Below are 22709 nucleotides of genomic sequence, written 5' to 3' on the forward strand. Positions count from 1 at the left end.
CATTCAAAGTTTTTTTGCACTATTTTTTCAGTTCAATGTACTGTTTATTGATCTTAAATAGGTTTTCTTTGTGATTTAACAGGAGAAGGTTTAGTAGAGTGATTCATTAATTTTATTTCATGCCATAATTTACAAAACCTGAAAAAATTATTTAAATCAATTATTTAATTGGCTAAAGAACACTAATCCGATTTATATGGTTAAATAAATTCATTTATTTGTTTACATGGTTAAAAATAAAATATTACAAAAGATATTGAGTTAAAAACAAGAACATGCATGTAAAATATTACTGTGGTAATATGGAAACTAAAGCTATAAGAATACATGAAAAAAAAGATTTTATTGTCTGTATACAATAATGCCATTGTGTGTAGGCAAGGTTTTTTTTTTTTTAAACAGCTGTTCTAACTATCTGCTACCCATCAATCCGTCCTACCTTGTGGCAATGCCTCTGCGCAAGTCGGTGTCACATACTGCTTACTCAACAGATTTATTCATACATCCTATCTGTGGAGGTTTTCTTTTGTCTGTTTTATTCCATTGAAGATTAAGGTAAGCTTTATCTAATTTATTTTGTACCTGTCTTTAGTAAGCTGTTGTATTATGCATTTTTAAGGCAGCTTGTAAACATATTTGTAAATGATTAGTTTGCTGTCTGCAATGTCCTTACTGTACTGCATACTGTAAACAAGAAAGTCATTGCTTGGCGTCAACCACGTGAATCAGGACAAAGTACGTTGTTTTGTGGGCTATGTTGTCCCTATACTTTAAAAAATTTTAATTTAATAATACTTTTTTTTTTATTCAACTGCCAAATAGAGCATTTTGGTAGCGATATTATGTGGGATTGAAGCTGTGTATTTCTACGGTATAGTGTATATTAAGATATCCTATCATTTCAGGTGCACAGTGGCCTGTGACGTTTGGTGGACACAATTTGACTGCTTCATTTGATAGACTGTCATACAATGTATTAATGTACAAAGAAGAGTTTGCAGAGATCTGTATTTGTAGATGTCTTATTTAATTTCAATAAAAACTTGTTTCCGCTGTCTGATGCTGTTTCATTCTTTGAAACACCTCTGCATTTAAAATATTTTTAAAAAGGTAGGATATTCTGATGCAGGGTCTTAATGCACTGCTATGCTCTACCCACACATTTACCAGGTAGGATATTCTGATGAAGGCGTTTTGATGCATCAGCATGTGCTACCTCTGCATTTAATAATGATATTCAAATGAAGGAATGTACTGTAGCAAAATGTGCTACCCACACATTTCATTACCAGGTAGGATATTTTGCTGGAGTTTTGGTAGATCAATATGTTCTACCATGTGTATTTTGTGAAGGTAGGATTTCTAATGGGGTTTTAGTACCAGCTTTACATGATAAAACAGGTACGCTATTCTCAAGAATGTTTTAAGTGCATTTACACAAGGTGTTCTTAAACAAGGGATTCATATGCTTTTAGAAAAATGTCATTCACATATTTTTTTCAAATTCTACTTATCCTGGTTAAGTGCAAATCCATTCCCTTAAATATAATAATGGGAAATCAGTATTTAACATTGGCACTAACTGCTAAGGTCTTTTGTATGTAAGTATGATTAGCGGTTTTCGAGAGGTAGTACCGACAATAGCTATTAATAGAAAATTTGACATGTTAGCACAGATAGTCAGAACACTGGGACAATGCAGTGGTCATAAAAAAAGGAAACATCAACAGTTTGCATAAACTTGATTCACTTGTCATTAACAGCTTATGGTTTATGAAATGTTTATTATTAAACTTCAGAATACCAGACACCTGACAATAAGCTATAACAAGAGTCAAGCAGTGAAGTTTATAAAATGTGCGTAAGGATCAAATCTTTTGGGAATAACTGCATAATGAATCCATTGCTGTGATGTTGGGAGATGAAGGACCCAATAAAAACATAGGACAACGATTTGTAGGTGAAGACACTATAATTTTAAGAGTTCCATTCAGAGCAAACAAAATGGTCAGAAGGGAAAATCCAAAGGACAGCCAGCTGGAGGCAAGACTGATGGAGCCTGGACATGTACAGAGGGCTTGGTGCATTTCTTGGACAACAGATGTTAAACATGGAACTGCTAGTGATGAAGAAAAGGCTGCAGAGAAGATTAATGGGTAAAGTGAAAGAGGACATGCAAAGTCAATGTGGCAGAAGAAGATGCTTGGCTTAGCATGAAATGGGGGATTATAATCTGCAGTGGCAATCAAAAGAAGAATAAATATGATTGATTACACAAAGGTGTAATGAGTGTCATTCAGCCTGGAAAATACAATATGCATCTGATGCACTAAAATATGGCCTTTGAAAATAAGATTAATACTAGTAGCCCTTATTTTTTTGGAAGGACTTCACTTTGCTACTCTTGCATTTTTGCAGAAATATGAAACCGATTAAAGTGTTAAATTCAAGTTAGCTAACATAAAATAAATGTCTGCATACTTTCCAACTCTTTAATTGGCATCCAGTGTATAGAACCAATGCCTTTTACCTTTGACTTTTTACCTCTGACTCTAAGTGTATGTGTCCAGATCTGAGACACTGAATCCCATACATTTGTGAAGTAAAACTCCTTTCTGAGCAAAAATGTAAAACAAGTCTTGAGTGAGTAAGTTGCACAAACTGACACGTTTCTTCATTGGTATAAAAACACATGCTGTACTGTTGGTGATCTGCATTCGCACAGTCCTAGTGTGAAACCAATTGGAATTACATTCACTAGAAATGACACCAAAATCTACATATTTGTGGTTCAGTAACATTTTGTAAACCCTACAGAAAATGAACAGCTTACTCAACAGGTCAAAGCTTTTTTAAGAAAACAAAAAGAAAACAATACATTACCGGTAATGTTTGGAGATTTCATGAGATAAAGTTATTTTGTGTATCTGGTGCAAAAATCAGGAGGCCATAAAGATTGAATAGCTTATCCAATTCCAATTTGACAGGGTGAAAACTGGCTTTTTTTCAATCTGTCAAACAACAGGGACAGACAAGGGCCAGTGCCCCTGCAGAAAGTCCTGAACCCTGTTATGACCTCTGTAATAAAGTGATAATACTAAATCAATTTATGATGATATGAGACTACATAGGTGGCATTTTGGGGAAATTGTAATTAGTCATTTTACAGCAAAGATTCAACACGTTCTAATGCCACACAACTTTTATAAAATTTGAGATGCTGTGAGAGTTTTGGTGGAGCCAGCTGCACATTGTCCACCCCTCCTACCCCCCAACCCCCCCAAAAAACAAACCATCATCCTTCTACTACTTCCTGTCTTCTTCTGGTTTTCGCCAGTAGTAACATCCTGCTCATTACTCTTGTGATGTGAAAAAAGTGTTTCAATACGGCCGAAAAACCACTTCATCCTAGCGCAAATGCTTTTTATCGAAAAACGTTAGTTTTTTTGTTTTTTTTTAAAATTGGATGCATTTTGAAGAAAACAAAAAGAAAACAATATTACTGGTAATGTCTTGAGATTTCATGAGATAAAGTGGAATTTACAAAATTGTGTTATGTGAATTTTGCGAATTCGCTTAACAGATAATTGCACAAATTGTCCATTAACTGTATAATTTGCGCAATTATATGGTTAACGGAAAGGCAGCTATTGCTATGTTGGGCCAATTACATTGGTTTCCTTGTTTTATTTTAACAATGAATTAATAATTAAAGTTGCAATATATACCGTTTATCAATAACATGTTTTTTACATAATTGTTAAAACTGTCACCATATCTTAACAGTACGAGACATATAATCTGCCTAAAGATCAATCTTCCTCCCTGAGCTGCTCCCGACCAAAAACAACCAATCAGAGCCAGGAGGAGGGTCTTGGTGCCACCACTAATCCTCATGTACTCGCTGCTAAATGTGCTAATGGCGGAGAAACAACTTACTGTTACAGAAAAACGATTTTAGCCGCTGCTATGCTAACTAGCCTGAGCACTCACAACAGAATCTGTTGGCAAAAGCTGGCAGCACCACAGGACACTGTGAATGACAGCGCTAACCCCCACCTCCGGGCTCTGATTGGTTGTTCTAGTTAGCACGGGGAGAAGGCAGAGGAGCTAAATTTTTTTTCACTGATTCTCTGCCTCATACCACGACAGTGACAGCTTCAACAAATATGTTTAAAAAAATTTTTTAATAAAAATTTCATACTGCGGCTTTAAAGTGTTGCTCTTTTAGTTTCAGCTGCATTGAGATAGAATAACAGTTTTCATCTGTTATTTCATTTCATCAGCTTGATCCCTTGATCCACAGAACCAAATGGCTCTGTGGCTTACTTAACTTATGAAATATTGCCCTGTTTTTTTTTTTATTGTTTTGAAAAAGAACTGCTCCACCCCCTGCCGGTAAATCTAGTCTAGAACCGCCACTGTCAAACAACTTAAATGATGTAAAGATAAGACTCGCATAGTCCTTGAGTTGTCATTATATAAAATATACTCATTTCAGGTGAGTCTACTCTTAGCAGCATTGCTGTGATAAGAGTAGAAAAATCTGTTATCACTGTCTCAGGTGACTCAATATGGTCTCCATACAGCTTCAGCAGCAACCATGTTTGTTGGTGAGCTACTGTGGCTGGATTCCACCTCCACACCCACTCCCTCATTCTGATTAGGCAAAGAAGGGTGTAGAAGAGAAGAACCTGTGGATGCAGTGGTACAAGGGGGGAGGATACGAGGTGGAGAATGTGAGTCACTGCCGCCTCCTCCCCCGGCCATCATAGAGAACTGGTATGAGCCGGTGGTGGCTGAGTAGTACAGGTGGTATGGAGATGAAGTAGACTGGAACGGCCCATTCTGAGTTTGGTGAGGGGTGTTTGCAGGATACGGTGGAGGCAAATATGTATGGTACCGTCCTGTTTGGGTGGTTGCCATGGCTGTCGCCATAGTGATGCTGATGGCACCATTAGAGACTGGATTATGGGTTGGCGTGTATGTGAATGCAGCTCCTGTAGGAGGATAGTGCACCCGAGGGTTAGAGAAACGAGAGTCGGGCAGGGAGGGAAGGGAGCTAAAAGGCCGCTCCAAAGCCATCCTGGGGTCACCAAAGGCTGTAAGGTCAGGACCTGAGGGAAAACAAATGTCATAGAATATCATCTGGTTGAGCCTCATATATGCTTATGGTGTATGTTGATGTTTTACCTGTGAGTCTTGAGGACAGGTCACCAAGAGAAGAGCGACCAGGTGAAAGTGGAGCAGTTGTGTGAACAGTGGGAGTAGTTATCTGGCCAAGGTAGGGATAAGACTGATCATAGGACCAGGATGGAGAAGACTGTATCTGTCTGGAATCTGAGGCAAACAGAAATGAATTAAATGGTTTAGGTAGCAGAGCTGGATGATATCAGAATAAGAGAAATTATTCTTGAATAGTATAATAACCATTGTGATTCATACATTTTTTTTTCTTTTCCATCAACATGATGTCCATATCCCTAAGGATTAGCATCTTTTAGCCACTTACTAAATATTTAAAATTTCATTGTGCTTCTGTCTGTGTACAATGACAATAAAAGGGATTCTGATTCTAACATCTACATAATGTTTGGGCTCAAAGTGACTAAAGGTAATTTCAGTTTGAATGCATGGCTCTCCTGAAAAGATATAATGTACCAAATATTGCATCAAACCACTCCTTATTAATTGTGTTTGTGATTGCACTCATTAATATTGTGACAATGACTTTGACTGGATATTGTGCAGTATTTCCTTCTGAGTGTTATTCCCACAATATTTGAATTTCTAACCAAATGTACTTCATTAGCCACTGTTATTGTACAGGCTTGAATTATAGCAGAATTCTAAAAAAATTAGGGGTCTAAAATTAGACTCTTATGCTACCTCTCCATCCATGTATTCAGTGGGGAGGCAGTGTCTCAGAATGAAGAATAGTCAACTTGAAATCAAGAACGTGTTACTGGACTGCTTTTTTTCGCCTATACCATCTGGTTGGAATAAATCCCAAAATGTTTATAACGATGTCTTAGCAGCAGAATCCCATGGAGTTGAACCAGAGAAATTTTTAGTCTTTCAAACACCCGAATAGCATATCTAAAATAGTATCCAAAAAATCCATAAATACAGTGGGCCCTCACCTATTCGCAGTTTAATATTCATGGATTCACCTATTTGCGAAAATTTAGACTTCTGTTGAATGTGACTCCAAATTATTTGCAGAAAATATTCTTATTCACAATGTTTTTTGTAGAGCATACATGAAATAGTTAAAAGGAAATGCAGGGCGTGCCGTGGTGGCGTAGTGGCTAGCGCGACCCGTATTTGGAGGCCTTGAGTCCTCGACGCGGCTGTCGCGGGTTCGACTCCCGGACCCGACGACATTTGCCGCATGTCTTCCCCCCTCTCCTTCCCCGTTTCCTGTCAGCCTACTATCATATAAGGGACACTAGAGCCCACAAAAGACCCCCTGGAGGGGTAAAAAAAAAAAAAAAAAAGAAATGCAGCTTGGGAAGCTGAAATACCTAGGTGTAATGCGACCTCATTTGCGTTTGTCTGCCATTTGCAAAGCAGTCAGTGCAGCAAGTTTTATTTTCCTTGCCACTAATTGGCTGCTCTCCTCCATACTAGAGATAAGAAAAACGTGGATATTAGCTTCTGTGGAAGAGTTATGACGGTTTTCATTGTGTGTATTGATGCATGATAAGGTATATTTGGTGTTTGAGCAATTATATTAGGCAGTCACACACATTTTTATAGGAGGTCTTGAGTATTCATAGATTTAATCTATTTGGTTGTGGTCTCATCCCTGCAAACCAGGGTCTGCATTAATTTTTGCTATTTGGAATAAAGCACAATTATTTGTCCTGATTACAGAGTAGTCACAGCAAATATTCTGGGAATTATAGTTGTTCTCAGATATCCTGGGCGTCAATTGTATAGAAGAAGCACCTCGCCATGCTGTCAGGAATAACAAATTGAAAAAACTTTCAAACAAACAAATCTTTTATTGAAGTAGAATAACTTCAATCCGAATATTTTCAGATCCAATCTTTAGTTTGATGAAGTGCTGCAGTGCACACAGTTTTACTGTCTTACCAGCTGTTAGTCCAGAGTGTGGAGGGCTAGAAAATGTTGCTGAAGTGAGGACTGCAGATTGGTGGCTGTTTGCAGATTGCTGATGATGATGATGATTATGAGGAGGTGTTACTCTGATAGAGCTCCTTCTCAGCTGTTCCAGCTCTGTAAGCCTCTCAGAGAAAGCCAATGAGCCAGGTTTGACCTCTTCCAGCTTCTGACGATGACCTGGAGGCCAAAACACAAAGGTTCTCTTTTTAGATCGGTCAACAAAACAAGGTTCACTTGTAATCTGACACAATACTATTTTTTTTTCTCTCGATAAAACCTGTAACTCTTTAGACTACATGTTAGTGATACAGCATTAATACTGTGAAAAAAACATATAATTTAGTATATTTTAAACATACTTACATTTGTGTAAGTACATTTTAAGTATACTAAGTATTAAGTGTACTACATATAAATACATCGAGTATACTAACAGCATGCTTGTACCAATTTTAACATAACTTTAAACACACTTAAATATAATTGTACCAAAATACACTTTTAAGAAATAAGGTATATTAAAGTATACTTTAAGTGAGCAAAATATGTATTTGCTCAAGTGTACCAATAAAACAATATGCTTTTAAAGATTAAAGAATATACTGAAATTTCAGTATGTTTTAATTTACATCTCACTGTATACTTTAGGCTAATAAAGTATGTCTTTTTATGTGCCTTAATAATCTTTTACTTCTTTGTTAAAATGGCAAAGAATAAAAAAAATTAACAATCCTTGTAGTGGAATAATGTGTTTATGCCTCAAAACATCAAACATTTTATAGTGACTGAGGTTCTACAACAAAAACAAATGCAAATGTAGCAGGTATCTTCAGTTTTATATCTCTCTGAATATGATCTGTTGTTTTCAGTTTTTTAACTAAAACATAAAAGCTATTTTTTTTACATAATCCATTTTCAGATATATGATGTATTAGTGAACGGCATTACCTCCAGTTCTCACTCCAGACTAGATGGTGGGGGTAATGCACACTTTCAGTTTTTTTTTTTGTTCTTTTGTCTTTTTTAGAAAAGCGCCATAAAAAGAAGAACAGCATCACCGTGAAGCCAGGGAAGATAAGGGATGCTCTTTAAAGTCGCCATTTTTACTTCCATAGTATTGCCTTAAAACAAGAGACATCCTTGATAATAGTTAGTTTTGGTAAATTCAAGCTGGTGATGTCCTAGTCCGAGTTAGAGGAAAACACAACAGGACAAGAACCGGATGGAAATTAAATGTGGGTCATGAAAGGAGCCCAAAGGTGCGAAGGCTGCTAACATGTTGCTAGCTGGTGATAAGTTTGCTTCAAAATGCTAATTATCTTCGTCTAATTATAAACAGTGCAGTACATATATAAACAAACTTAAGTTTGTTTCAGAAATAGTCATTTCATCAATTTTATTGTGATTATTATTAGTATTTTTATAGCAACTTCATGTTATAACTGCTTGGATTCTCTGTGTGTTGCGACTTAGTATCATAAACGTAACCTGGTTTTAATTAAGCTCAGTATGCCAAAGAGACTTTGATATTATGAGGCTGTTGTTATAACTCGTTCATCTTTGTTTTTATCTTCAACATATTTTTGCAATAAGCATGATTTGATTTAAAAATAATTTGACAGAATTGATTCCTCTTGTTAGTCTACCATTTCTCTTTCATACATTTTATTCATTGTTATCTTTCAGGGCCCTGTGATGGACTGGTGACCCGTCCGGGGTGAACCCTGCCTCTCATCTGATGACTGCTGGAGATGGGCACCACCAGCCCCCCTCACCACCCTGCAAGGATCAGATCATGGATGGAAAGATTTTAAGGTAGTTTCCCTTTAAGGTAGTCTATCTATCTTAAGTCCACACTTAAAACAACTTTATAGTTAATGCCAACATTAACTGATTTTATAATATTACTGACTATTGTTTCTACTTTAACATAAACAGGCAAAGAAGACACCCAGAAATGTTTATCCACTCCAGGCATCTGGTCCCAATCATCATCATTTCTGATGATGTCACACAACGTTTTTAAATTGTAAGTCGTACTTTTTTATTTGCCGTTTTACTGTACTCTTTAAAATACAAGTGCTTTCTCTGTTTAATTGCTTTATTGTTTTATTTTATTTTTTTTATAGATTTCTGTAAAGTTCAATGACTGGTTCTGTCGTTGATCCTTACTGTTCTTAGGAAGGAGAAATGTCAGTTTGTCTGCAGTAATACTGGAATACTGTCTCATTGTATTAAAACAATACTGTGTCCTTGGGGAAATATTTTTCACATTTCCTCTAAAGTGTACCTGTTGTTTTATTGTGCTAATTTTCATAAGCATGTTGTCTGTAAACTTTTAATATATTGCCAATTTGTACAATTCTCTGATAGTATATTGGCAATGTACTCTTGAAAAATGTGAATATATTGAGTACACAGTGTAATCTTTCTCAGCTGGAAGGTGTGTTGTAATTGATCTTTCTGTGTACTGTAGCCTGATATGTTTGCAGTACTGTAGTGTGTATGTATGAAGCATGTAATGTACAAAGTGACAAAGCAAAAATAATAAAAGACATTGATAAGGAACTGAAGATTGTACTTCACTAGCAATTATAATAAACCAAAAGTGTAGTTGGAGCATACTATGATCACACTACTAATATATAACATATGTAATGCTTGTAAACGTAGAAGACATTCTAAATATGTTTTAAATGTAATCTGATCACAAAAATAGTACACTTATGATAAACTAATCAAGCATGCTTATATTATGTAAATAGCAGTATAATTTGAATTAGATTGGTATCCACTTGAATGTAACCAGGTTTGGTAATTACAAAGGCATGTCATACATTTTAGAATTGAAGTTATTCATAAACTGTTACAAGTTCCAGTATATGTGCTGTAGGATTACAAAAGTATGCAAGCCATACCATTAGTTGTTCCAAAAAAGTATGTGATAGTACACTGAGTACACTTTAAATTGTGATTTTCTATTACTATTAAAATACACAAAATTAGTTGTTCTAAAATGACATACTTCAAGTATACTGATGATTAGTGTGGCTTCAAGTATGCTAAATTTAACATGCTTAGTATATTTATTATACTATGCTTAGTATCTTTATTATACTAAGCATAGTATAATATGCTTAGTATAGAATATATACTAAGCATATATTACATATGCTTAAAACAGGGTAATATATATATACCCTGTTTTTAAACAACCAGGGTTGTTTAAAAACAGTATGTGTGGTTTAATGTTTATGGAATGGTGATGGATTAAGCCGAGGGCTAAAGGTGACTGAGTGTGTGTCCCACAATGTGTGATGCTTGTTTTTTCTTGGATATCTTCAAAGTGATCCACTTTTCGTGTGATCCATGTTTTTAGTCTGGGTGTGGGAAAGTTGTGACTTGCTAATGGGGAAAGTTTTGTACCTCTTCTGTAGTTTTTCATTCGTACAAGATTATAGGGCTATTTTATGCTTATAATGTTGCACATTTATGTGTCCTGTGTTGAACCATGAGTGATGGTGATACTTTGAGGTGCCTCTTGTGTGTTATTAAAGCATTCATGTTGATGCAACTGTCAGATTGCAATGGTTTAGAACAATGTAATCTCACATTATTTAGGATCTGTTGAAAAAATGTTTTTGAGCAGAATTCAGAGTAATAAAACATTGAATCAAGACTTAAAATTTTTCTAACTTAATATTAGTTATTTTATGTTGACAATATGAGTGAAAATTATACAGCAATATGTGCTTCAATAGATCAGGGCAGTTTTCTTGTAATTATTTTGTGAAATAATATAATTTTGAATGCAGTTCAACCAGTTTTGAATCATTAGTCACAATTCAAGACTAATGATCTATTAGAACTTGAGAAACTGCTTTGGCAACTTGCCAAAGTTAAATATACTTGAGGAACTGTCATTTCTGAGTTAAAAAACTATTTTCTAGTTCACATGCATCTTTAAGGCAGCAGGTGAATGTTTATTTTCAAGGTAAACTAACTTCAAATGTTTTTACAGTGTGGGTGCTGAGGATCTGTAATCTTTAATAACCTTTAATAATTGTACAGTATTATTATTATTATTATTATTATTATTATTATTATTATTATTATTATTATGTTGTAAATTTGCCCTTACTGCACAGTCTCTTATTTTTATTTTTCTGGTTTTGTCACCATTCACCCTTAATTTGCTACTAAATGTTTACTCCTGACAGATGATAGAAACACTCATCAAACTCTGCACCAATTTTCTTACTTTTAGGAGATCGGTGATCGGCTGATACTTGCACATGAAGCTGAACCTATTCCCCAATCTTATCTAACTCAGCAAAGGTTTAATAATCAACCACTGTCCTCTTCTGCTCTCTGAGAGGTCTGACTGACAGACAGGCCCACCAGATTATATCTGCATGTTTGCATTTAACAATATTCACCCCACTGTTGTGAACTCAGCAACTTTCTTGACCTATTTAGTGACATTTCGGACAAAAAAAATTATACTGGCCAAAATCGAATCGGCCGGCCAGGCTTTTTAGATTGGTGACTGGCTATTGTTCAAAAAACTGCAATTGATCCACCCCTACTCAGATATATTTATGTAAGTATGTCAGGATTACTCACGTCGTGGCTCTCTGGGACCATCCACTGTGATTTTGATAGCTCTTTGATATGTAGCCACTTGGGGAGGGTTGGTGAACACCGTGATCGTGAGAGTGAAACTTTTTCCTGAAGAGGGTCAACAAGGCAACCATGGGGAAAGAATAGAGACAGGAAAGGTAAAATATAAGAGTAATTCCTTTAGATTTGGTATCCACTTGAATGTAACCAGGTTTGGTAATTACAAAGGCATGTCATACATTTTAGAATTGAAGTTATTCATAAACACTGTTACAAGTTCCAGTGTACGTGCCGTAGGATTACAAAACAGCTTTAAAGCCTCATGTTATTTTTCAACTCCATGAGCAAATTTAATAATGGCCACAAGGTGGCACCTAAAAAGTCTATTCCTCCATTTAGTCATTTATTCTACACTACATACTTTAACACAGTATATACTGCACATTCATTACTGTACAGAAACCAATCCATAGGAATATGAAAATATAATTTGGAGAAACTATAAGTTCATTTAGAGTTTACATACAGTCTGACAGACAGGAAGAGAAATAACTGCCAAAGCTATTGTGTCTGATTTTTGGAGGAGATGAACTAAGCTCTGTCTTTGGCTTAGTACTCAGATATTGCAAAAGAAAATAATAAGTGTTCTGTTTAAAAGAGGAACTATAAGAAAGACTGAAAACTTGTCACAAATGACACACAGAGACATGCACAGATTAGTGTAGCATTGAGTACATTAAGAACTTTGTGGATTTCATTAACTTATTTTTTCTTTATAAAAACTGAGTTAATTCTCTTTTTTAAGGAATTGTACATTTTAGGTAAACAAATCAAGCTCAAAAGGTTGCTAAGTGTTTGTTATGAAGAAAATGTATCAAACTATAACAAACTTCTCTGTTTGTTGTTGTAAACGTTTTCATCCGCACCGCTTTACACACTCAAGTAATGATTTTGCTACATATCAGAATCACATTTTGTTGTTCAACTACCTGCAGCAATTCTCTTTTAATTAAGTGAATTGCAGTTGTGAAGTGATCCAGATCTTTAACTTTTATCTTTGTGGCCTGTAGTAAAGCTGGGAATTCAACCACCACAATGTTGCTTTTAACTAAAAGTGCATTAATGATTTTTTCTGCAATACTGTGAAATCCCTCAATAAAGTTCTGACAGTTGTGTCTATATTTTCAACAGGGCAAAAGACTAAGCACAGCTTTCAACATTACTAAATGTGTGGAAGTGCAGAAGGAATTTGTGTACTCAGGAGTGCTGTTTTAAATAGATAGGCAGGGACATTTGCCTATGGCTGATTTAGAGTAACTGTGGTCCAGTGTTTCCGTTAGAGACAGAAATGGGGAGGGCGTGGCTTGGCAGAGGCAGGTAAATGAAGTGTTAGGAGGAAGTTGAATGAATGCTGTTCTTATTCACATGTATTTCCCCTATTTTATCCATTCAGCACTAAGTGCCTGTTCAAAACGTGTCCATTAAAATTCAACCATGGTGAGACAAGAAGAACCCACAGACTCTCCCTAGTATTTCATGTTCTGTGTCATGTATCCATACCTCTCCCGCTGCGGCCGACAAATCGCAGGTCATTGAATCGGGCCACTTGATTCTTGATGACCGCGGTGGCATTGCGAAGCTCTGCTGAATAGTTCTCATCGTTTCCAGCCATCACAGTTACCAAAGTACCATCAGGAATATCACCCAGGGTCACTAACTGGACGAACACCAAACAAAATTATGACAGTCTAGAAACTTTTGTCTTGTTAAACCCTAGTACAAAATAAAATGATATTATTTTTAGCTTTATATACAATTTTATTCTACTTACTGGGAAATGGATAAAAGTTCTGAAAGTTAAAACTTAAAGGCTAACATTCTAATGCTATTAATGAAACCTTTGGTTCTTATTGATCACCCATTAGCTCTGCTTAAATGTATCACACCATTTAGATAGACACTTCAGTTGTGCGGGTCCTGCTTGGTACAGACTGACATATCTATAAGTCTCTTGAAGTCATCCCAAAGTATTAAAGGCGGAGTACTTTCCAGGTATACAGTGCCACTCTATAGCACAATCAAGTAACAATGTTAACTTCAGCTCTTTCAAAAATGCTATTCATATCAAATGTGATTTAAAAGAAATTTTGCCTTGAAATTGGGTCTCTATTACTTTAAAAACTCCTGCTCTTTCTGAAACTTTGCCTTCATGAAGTCATCACAAAATGGCTCCTCAATTAACCCTGTAATTAGAGGGTTAATATTAATTCTCCGTGTTGGTCATCTTGAAATCTTGAAAACATGTCACACCATGTGTTGGTCTGTCATGGTGTGACAGACCAACACAAAGCAATGCATGATTGTGAAGAGGATGGAAAATAAAGATGTAGCGAAGCAACAGCCAACAGAATTGTGGTAACTCTGGAGGAGCTGTGGAGAATTTACCGCTCAGATGGAGAAATGGCAAACATGTGGAGGAAGGTGCTATGGTCAGATGAGATCAAAATTGAATAATTGGCAACATGTAAAGAAAAACTAACACTTTACATCACCCTGAATATAGCAGCTTAGTAAGAGCATGGTAAGAGTTGACAGGAAGATGGATGGGGGTAAATCGAGTAAAAACTTGAAAGAAAAAAGGTTACAGGCTGTAGAACACTTCCAGCACCTTCCAGCAGGACAACAGATGTTTATGATGAATAGATTCATGTGTTACAATGGCCTAGCTAAAGTCCAGCCAAATTAATGGACTGATCAAACTTTTTATAGAGCATTTTTCATACAATCACACACTTCACAATGACGCACTGCTTTGTGCCATTTTATCACATCCTGAAATCAATTAAGGTTTGTGTTTCGGATGGGACAAAATCCAAAAAAGTTAATGGGTGTGAATACTTTAGAAAATGTAAAATGAGGGCTTTAGTGTCCATTCTTGTCTTTAACACCTGCTGTTATTGAGCCCCAGCAAGGCTTATTTCCATAAAAACGCTAATCTACCATTGCTGTGCAAATGTCCGGGATAGATATAGTACTATGGATTGTTTCTCTTCTCACATTGGGCTCTCTAAGCAAACAACTGCAACCTGTGTTGACTGACAAGCTGCCATTAATCTGTGAGTTAAACATTGATTGTAATGTACTTCAATAATCAAATGTTGATGTTTGCATTGAGTTGTCAAAAATAAATAAATAAGGGCAGTAAAAGACTGAAAAATCAAGCAAAAAAAAGCAACAGAATTTAGAATGTGCAGATATCTGTAGAAAAAAATTATGAAATACCTGTCTGCATATCCATCATATTTGTGCTATAACATACATTTAGATAGGCGCTTTTATGGGTGTGCATGAAATGTGCATTATATGTGCATTACATCCATTTTCAGTAAGACGTAGCTACAGCCACTCATTATGCTCCATAATGATGCATTATGTTCCAAATTCACAAACAAGCAGAGAAATGCGTGTGGGAAGGCTAATGCATAAAACTCAATAAATCAATCTGCTGTGTGTTCTGCAGCTTAGAGATGCTGTTCCATAAATGCACTGAGTCTGAAAGAGGAGAAAAGCTTCCTACCATACATTCACATGTGAGTGAATACCCTGGAAACAAATAAAACACCAGACAGTGAGCTTTCAGAATGAAAGCACACTGTCTGGTGGACTAAGATGTTGAAATACAGATAAAAAATGTTTGGAGATATTATCACTTTTTTATTAGCAGTAAATTATATTAATATATTTCTGCTAAAGATCACAGTCCATAAATTTAGTCCTGAAAAAAAAAGACAAAATATTTTTAACACAGTCCAATAAAGAATTAAATCTGTCATAAACAGTTTTTTGGTTGATGTTTATGTTAATGAATGTACAGTGGACCCCCAGTTAGAAAATAGCTTTAGTCTGCGAATTCTGGAGATCTCCTCTAAAACAATAACTACCTATTTTAATATTTCAAACACTAAATATACCTTAATATTGATAGAAAAAATGGAAACCAGCTTAGCACTGGGTTAGGGTTAGGGTTATAATAATCAACATTCACAGTCTTCCTTCTCTCCATTGAAGTGGTATAGATATTTCAAGTTTCCCAAGCTTTCAAATATTTTAAATAGTACTGAATGAAAAAAGCTTCAAACTGAACTGGAAATAGGTGGGGGTCCACTGTAATGATTTTAACATATGAACTTCAGGTTGGAGAGTTACTATAAGGGCAAAAAACAAAGGATCCAGCACAAATACATTTCAGTGAGGGTTTACTCTTTCTGATCCAAACCCCAGCAACTACACAAAATAAGTGTGTGAAGACCTATTATTAGGAGGATTAGGAACACACATGTGAAATAAACTCACAAACACACACTTACATATATATGCAATGCCAATAAAATTTTTTTAGTACACACCTTAAAAGCAATGGGAAGAGTCTTGTTACACCTCCAGTGAGTGGGCAGGACAGAGCAGAGGAAATTTGGGCTGTCAGTTTTTACCAGCTCTCCTGGATGATCAGAAATCACCTACAAAGATGAAAAAGGGCATCACATTTTTTGTTTTTGATTATAAGTCAAAGCACTTCAATTATTGAAGAATTTGTTGCTGTACTTCAGCCATGCTGTGGTCCGCTATGCGGAACTTGCCCATCACGGTGGCCCCTCCACCAGCCTCCTGGGCTCCTAGAGGCAAAGCCTCAGCCATTTTCCCCCCCGAGGCAAGGGAAGTGGAGGGGGGAGTGTATCGCCTACCAGGGGCTGGATCTGGGAGAAAATGAACATGGTGGCATGAGTCATACTACAGATATACACATACAATAATATTGAAAACAAATAAATTCTTTAAAAAAGTGATTTTTCTATTATATAAAACATTTAGCAAACACTTTACCAGTAATTTTTCTATTAATTTAAAAATCACTGAATTTTAGATGGTATGAACATCTGAATTCAGTTGATTTATACAGTGCCATTTCACAACAAATGTTGTCCGAAGGCACATTACAAAAAATACATTTCAGTTCTGCCACACACATTCCACTTGTTCCTAATTAACAAACAGTGAATTAGGTGCAGTTTATTATTCAAAATCAATCATTGACTTGAAGCATTCACTCCTCCTGGATGAGCACGTAGCGACAGTAGACAATCTCTTGCGTTGTCATTGACTTTACAGCAGTCCCTCAGCTGTAAAGTGCATGTAGCGACAGTGGAAAGGAAAAAGTCTCCTTTATCAGGAAGAAACCTCCAGCAGAACCAGAACCCGGCTCAGTACGAGCGGCCATCTGCTACGACTGACTGAGGGTTTGAGAATACGGAGCACGTACACCAAAAATAAACTAAATAACTGATGCAGCAGTAGTTCCTATGTTAATGACATGCAACAAGTTAATAGCAGGAGAAGGAGAGGAAGTAGTTGGTGACAGCATTGCCTCAGTTGCTAATTAGAACCCCTGTGAAGACTCCTGAAAAGTTATTGTCATCTTTTATTGCATAATTGTAACCTCATAATATTTAGAATTTTTAAATATCCCATGTTAATACTTTTTTTTAAACAAAAAACTTTCCTCAGTCTCAAATATCAACATGCTTTTTTTCTTTACTATAAATATAACTGGAGGACTTTTATAATTTAAACTATATTGGGTCGTTCTAAGCGTTGACAAACTATTACAGAGCAATTCACAATTCCCTGTTTGCCAACAGGTATGAATATGGTGTAACAGATTCATATTATGAATGCCATTTAGGGAACTCGCCTAAATTTGCTCATATCTATAGTGAGAGCTATAAAAACTAACTGTAACATGCAGGGGTGGATGAGGACCCACAGTAAAGCTAAATGATTTATTAACCTGGCAAATTTAACTTAAAATGTTTTTTTCATTACAAAAAAATTAAGTAGGAGTATCAGTACTGAAAAAAAATCTGATTTTTTTTTTTTTTACATTTCTTTAAGAATGCCATGCTTCATATATATTTTTTTTTTAATTTTTCTCAGCAATCAATAAAAAATCATTTTTGGGATTCCAACTGCTGAACAGCTTTCTCAATTATTGGGACAATCAGTCTGGTGATAAGCTCCAGGTCTTTGGGTTTGGAAGGCCTCAAAACCATTACCCTAATCTTTAGCTCTATGCATAGTTTAAAGTCAGTACTGGGCTGCTATGAATCATTTTTGACTAAACCGCAAATTTATTTTGCCACCATTTATAAAGAGCAGGGTGCAGGCGGCATATCTATGCCGGTTATATAAAACGGTGGGCTTTTTGCATTTATTTACCAAAACTGAGTCTTTGGGTCAGTGTAGTTTTTGACCAAGCCACACTGAAGAGTGTGATCAAGGAACTAAAGGAAAAAGAAGTATATGTTCATAATCAATATCTGTTAATTTAAGCAAATGTACTTGAATGCTTCCAGAAATCCCAACATTTCTAAAGATTTAGTTGCAGTACAGAATAAGTCCCCCAGGAGCCTGTAAATAACTCAGTTTTAAAGTGCGAGAAGAGTTTGAGACTTTTAAAGCGTTGGAATCCAGAGACTTCAGCCGCCAAATGAGGACAGACCCGGGCTGTAAATATGAAACATTTCTACTGAAATGTGTTTGCATGCAGCAGTAATATTTCCCTTCACTTTCACTTTTAAATTATTTCCAGTAAAATGTAATAGTTATGTTGCAGCTCTTGGATGCTTTAAGCAGCAGTTGTCTTATTAAAGGCAAAATCAACCCCTCCTTCACATTTTTTGCTTCTGCATTCACTAAATGTCTTAATTGTTCATGCTATTGTGGCAACAAGAAATAGTGTTCACACACACAACCCTGCAGTTTTCTATGCATTCTGCTCATTAACTGTGGAAGAGGATGTTTAAGCGGAATTACTTTTTGATTTGAAGTGTGGCTGCTTTTTTTTTGACATGAACTAATTTTGATCAACTGAATTTCAATCAGGACTCATCAAATGCTCATTACAATATATCCTCATTACAGAACAATGTTTAATTTCTTCAGTAATATTTAAAAAATGCCTAAGTCATATGTGTAGTTCAAACATGATTGCATGTTGTTTACAGAGAGAAAAGGCTATTTTTTAAATATGGACGTTTATGGCTCATTTTCTATAGTCAACATATAATGGGACAAATACCCTTAAAATGATTAATAGAAACTCAAATTTTGAGTGCCCAGAATAACTCAAAATTTTATATCATGCTTAGTTTTCTACATTCTTTATTATCCAGGCTTGAACTCTACAGACCTAAAAGCATTGCATAAATACAAATTTTAATTAAATAAGGTACACAAAATAAAATGCTAATTTTGTATAAAGAATTTTTACATCTACATTAAACTTTTAGAATCCAACCATCAAGTTGCATTTACTTTGAATCTTCGGGACAACTTAAGATATTTTTAGAACCTAATAATTTAATCAAAAATGTCTGAAATATGTGAGGATAGTATAGAGAAAAGTTACTTCTTCATCTTCTACTAGAGCGTTATTAACAAAAGCAGAATTTCTTTGAACAGACGGATTGAGACGTTGCCGTCCTCAACCGAGCTTGAAGCGCCTTTTAGCGTATTTGTCAGGTTTAAAATTTGGACCGGGATTTCTAGACTCAAAAACACTAAAGTGCAGTTTATCGTTCCTTTTTTTTCTAGCCTGGACTGATGAAGTCATAAAAACACGTCCAATGTTTTGGGGGGTGGAGAGTCGTCAATGATGGTTATTAAGTTGTTCTCTGCCAAGTGAAGAACAAGGAGCCCGGCTGGAAGTTGTGCAGGCCTACCGTATTTTGCATCCCACAGAAACACCATCTGTGCGCCTCAGTGCCAGCAACACGACCTCAGAACTCTCCAGGACCTTCGCCTGCAGTCCCGCAGTTCTTTCACACTACTCGGTACTCTTTAAAATCTGCAGAGGTGCTGGTTGTTATTTCTGGTATGTGGGTAAAATCCGAGACGCGCCGGTTGAGCCAGATGCAAGCCCAAAGTGGCTCAGCTCTCCAAAACAAAAAGAGGTTTGTTAAGATCTGTGATCGATCTGAGAAAAAAGTGTCGAGCAGAAACTGGGCTTCCCAACAACTAGGAAGTGAAAGGAGAAGTTAGATAGAAAAAGGAGATGTGCGGGTGTGAAGCAGCTGCGCTCTCGCTCTCTCTCTCTCTCTCTCTCTCTCTCTGTCTCTCTCTCTCTCTCTCTGTCTCTCCGGGCTTTTTAGTCTCTTCTACACATGAATGGCCATCCTGATGGAGACAACATGCTTTTACCGGCATAGAGCACTATTTGCATACTGACAGCATGGCTCAGGTATTAACCAATTAGGAAGCTCATCACAGGTTTGGGTTAATGCAACTGACCAATCAGCGTGTCGTCCGCCCGACACATTTAATTTCGAACCATAGCAAATGCAAAGCGCCTTGAAAGTCAGAAATGACTACAGTGGAGTTCACTGGAGCCAGAACGTGACCGTCACATTGACCAGAAGGAACACGACGTGCTTAGTAGGGCTGCGCGTCAACGGCACACTTTCAGAACTGAACGGGTCCAGCAGGGGGCAGTAGTTCATGCAAAATTTGACGAAAGGAAAGGCTGAAACAAATTATTTTAACAAATTCAATCCGTAAAAATGACAATTCTCTATATCCTCACTCGTATTATGACTTCGTTTATTTATTTATACATATAATTATTTAAGAATCTTCAACATTAAATTATGTGATAAAAGTTTTTTTTCTCAACCAAGGCACAGATAAATATCTAACCTCTGTTTTATTTATTCATACATCTAAATATCTACAGACATGGTATCAGTCTTTATATTCATGACCTAATTCCAACAGTATGGAATTCATATCTAAATGATCATTTTCTTTAGTTTTTATTATTATTAATTTCCAAATAATTTATACATATTTGAATGTTTTTATGCCTTAAATATCCTCTTTCTGTAACTATAATCTTCAGTCCTAAAATTCAGCATTTGAATGGCAATATAATATAACTTGTAAATATTTTATTGTATTGAGAAATATAGATGATTTTTGATTAGTTTGTAAAGCAGTTTATACCTATTTTTTATTTGATGTGTAAATGACATCAATAAAAATACAACAAAATTGTAGAAAACAAGTATTTTCATCCCTTCTTGTCCTTGACAATAGCAGAAGCATTTTATTAAAATCTTTCTATGGACTTTTTTGCCAGGAAGAAATCTGATATTATTGCACAGTTGGAAGAAATGTTGATATAGCTATTATACCTCATATCCATGCTCTTATAGTTTTAGATAAAGACCACACTATCTTTGCTTCTCCTGTCTGTTGCCAAAAGTGGACTATTGAAAATGTGTATTAGACCTTAGATGAACATGACATGAATAGCTATTGCAAATATTCATATTTCTATTTTTCCTTAATTAGTTGTTCAGTACTTTAAGGAGGAAAATAAATAACAACCGTTAATAAATTAACTACTACTCATACTTTCCAAAAGGATTTACTAAATTAGTCTACACGTTCCAGGCACAAACCTTAATGTGTATCACTTCATAAATCAGTAAAAAGAAGTTCTTCATAATAAAACTTTCTACATTCTTTTGAAAGCAGCTCAATTTCAGTCGATGAACATCAGTTTGTAAGTTATTGCCATAGATTTTCAGTTGAATTTAGGTTTAGAATTATAATTCAAACATATGAATCAGCTTTGATCTAAACCAGCGGTGTGGAACTCCAGGCCTTGAGGACGGTTCCCTGCAACGTTTAGATGCGTCTCGACTTCCAACACACCTGAGTTCAATAATGCAGTTATTAGCAGGACTTTGGAGAACGTGACTACAATTGGGACGTGATTCAGCTATTTGATTGAAAAGTGTGTTGGATCAGAGAGACATCTAAGAGTTGCAGGACTCTTTGGGGACTGGGATTGCCCTCCCTGATCTAAACCTATTAAATCTTTGGTTGTATATCATGGTTGACCTGCTGGAAGGTGAACCTTACACCCAGTCTCAAGTCATCTGCAGCCTCCAACAAATTTCCTTCCAGAATTACCCTGGATTTAGCTCCATCCACACAGCATAATGCTGCCACCACCATGTTTCTTGTATTGCTTTTCCAACATACCTTATATCACTGGATTTCTTATGGCTTTCTTGTTTCTATTCTTCCAATAAGGCCAGATTTATGGAGTAGAATGTATCATATGGACAGATTCTTCTACTTCAGCTGTAGATAGTGAGCCACAGCCCTGAACGGCTTCACTGTACCTTACAGAGATACAATATTGCCATCATTATGCTCCTCTCAGTTGGTATATTCATGAAGAAATTGGGGGAAAAAAATCACTCTTGTTTTCCCTTAGCTGACCATCTTCTTCATGTTTGCTCTGTCCTCTGCATGGCTTGTGATAAACTGCAAGCAGGACTTCTGACTTTCTTTCAACATTGTGTTTATTCATAACACCCTTATATAAAAATAGAATTTCCAGAATGCATGATGATGGTTGTTCTGTCAGCAGATTCTCCTAGAATGAACTGTGCATCTCTGCAGCTCATCCAGAGTTATCATGAACTTCTTGGTAGCTTCTCTCCTTGGTAGCAGTTTAGTCCAGAAACCAAGCAGCTCTAACTATATTCAAAATAAATTACGCACAGCTGAATTCTACTGGCTATGATATCTGAAAGTACTTGATTTTATTTAGTGGTACTGAATCAAAAGGGGCAGAATACTGTAGACATTTATTTGTAAATAAATATTGCAGAATCATGTATTGCATAAGGACACTTCTGGTTATGCTACGACTAAACTGAAACGTTTGTAAAAGGGGTAGGAATATTTTTGTTATTTCATTGCCTACCACAAATACTTATCAGCATAAATGATTTATAATCATTAGTTTGAATGAATACATAAAAAAATGTTGTTGGTTGCTAAGAATTGCTACTGAATTAAAGATTTAAAATCTTAAGCTT

At 36.0% G+C, this 22709-nt stretch overlaps 1 protein-coding gene across 1 annotated transcript; it reads right to left on the reverse strand.

Moving 5' to 3' along the window:
* Nucleotides 1-396: 396 nt before the first annotated feature.
* On the reverse strand, nucleotides 397-19919 carry runx1 (RUNX family transcription factor 1). Its single transcript, XM_028011073.1, has 8 exons — nucleotides 19533-19919; nucleotides 16357-16508; nucleotides 16161-16271; nucleotides 13315-13471; nucleotides 11758-11862; nucleotides 7102-7308; nucleotides 5194-5340; nucleotides 397-5117 (listed from the first exon to the last, which is right to left on the reverse strand). Exons 1-8 carry the CDS (start codon nucleotides 19558-19560, stop codon nucleotides 4570-4572), a joined length of 1455 nt encoding a protein of 484 aa, XP_027866874.1. The 5' UTR covers nucleotides 19561-19919; the 3' UTR covers nucleotides 397-4569.
* Between the last annotated feature and the right edge of the window lie 2790 nt (nucleotides 19920-22709).

This window comes from Xiphophorus couchianus, chromosome 24, assembly GCF_001444195.1.
Source record: "Xiphophorus couchianus chromosome 24, X_couchianus-1.0, whole genome shotgun sequence".
NCBI lineage: Eukaryota > Metazoa > Chordata > Actinopteri > Cyprinodontiformes > Poeciliidae > Xiphophorus > Xiphophorus couchianus.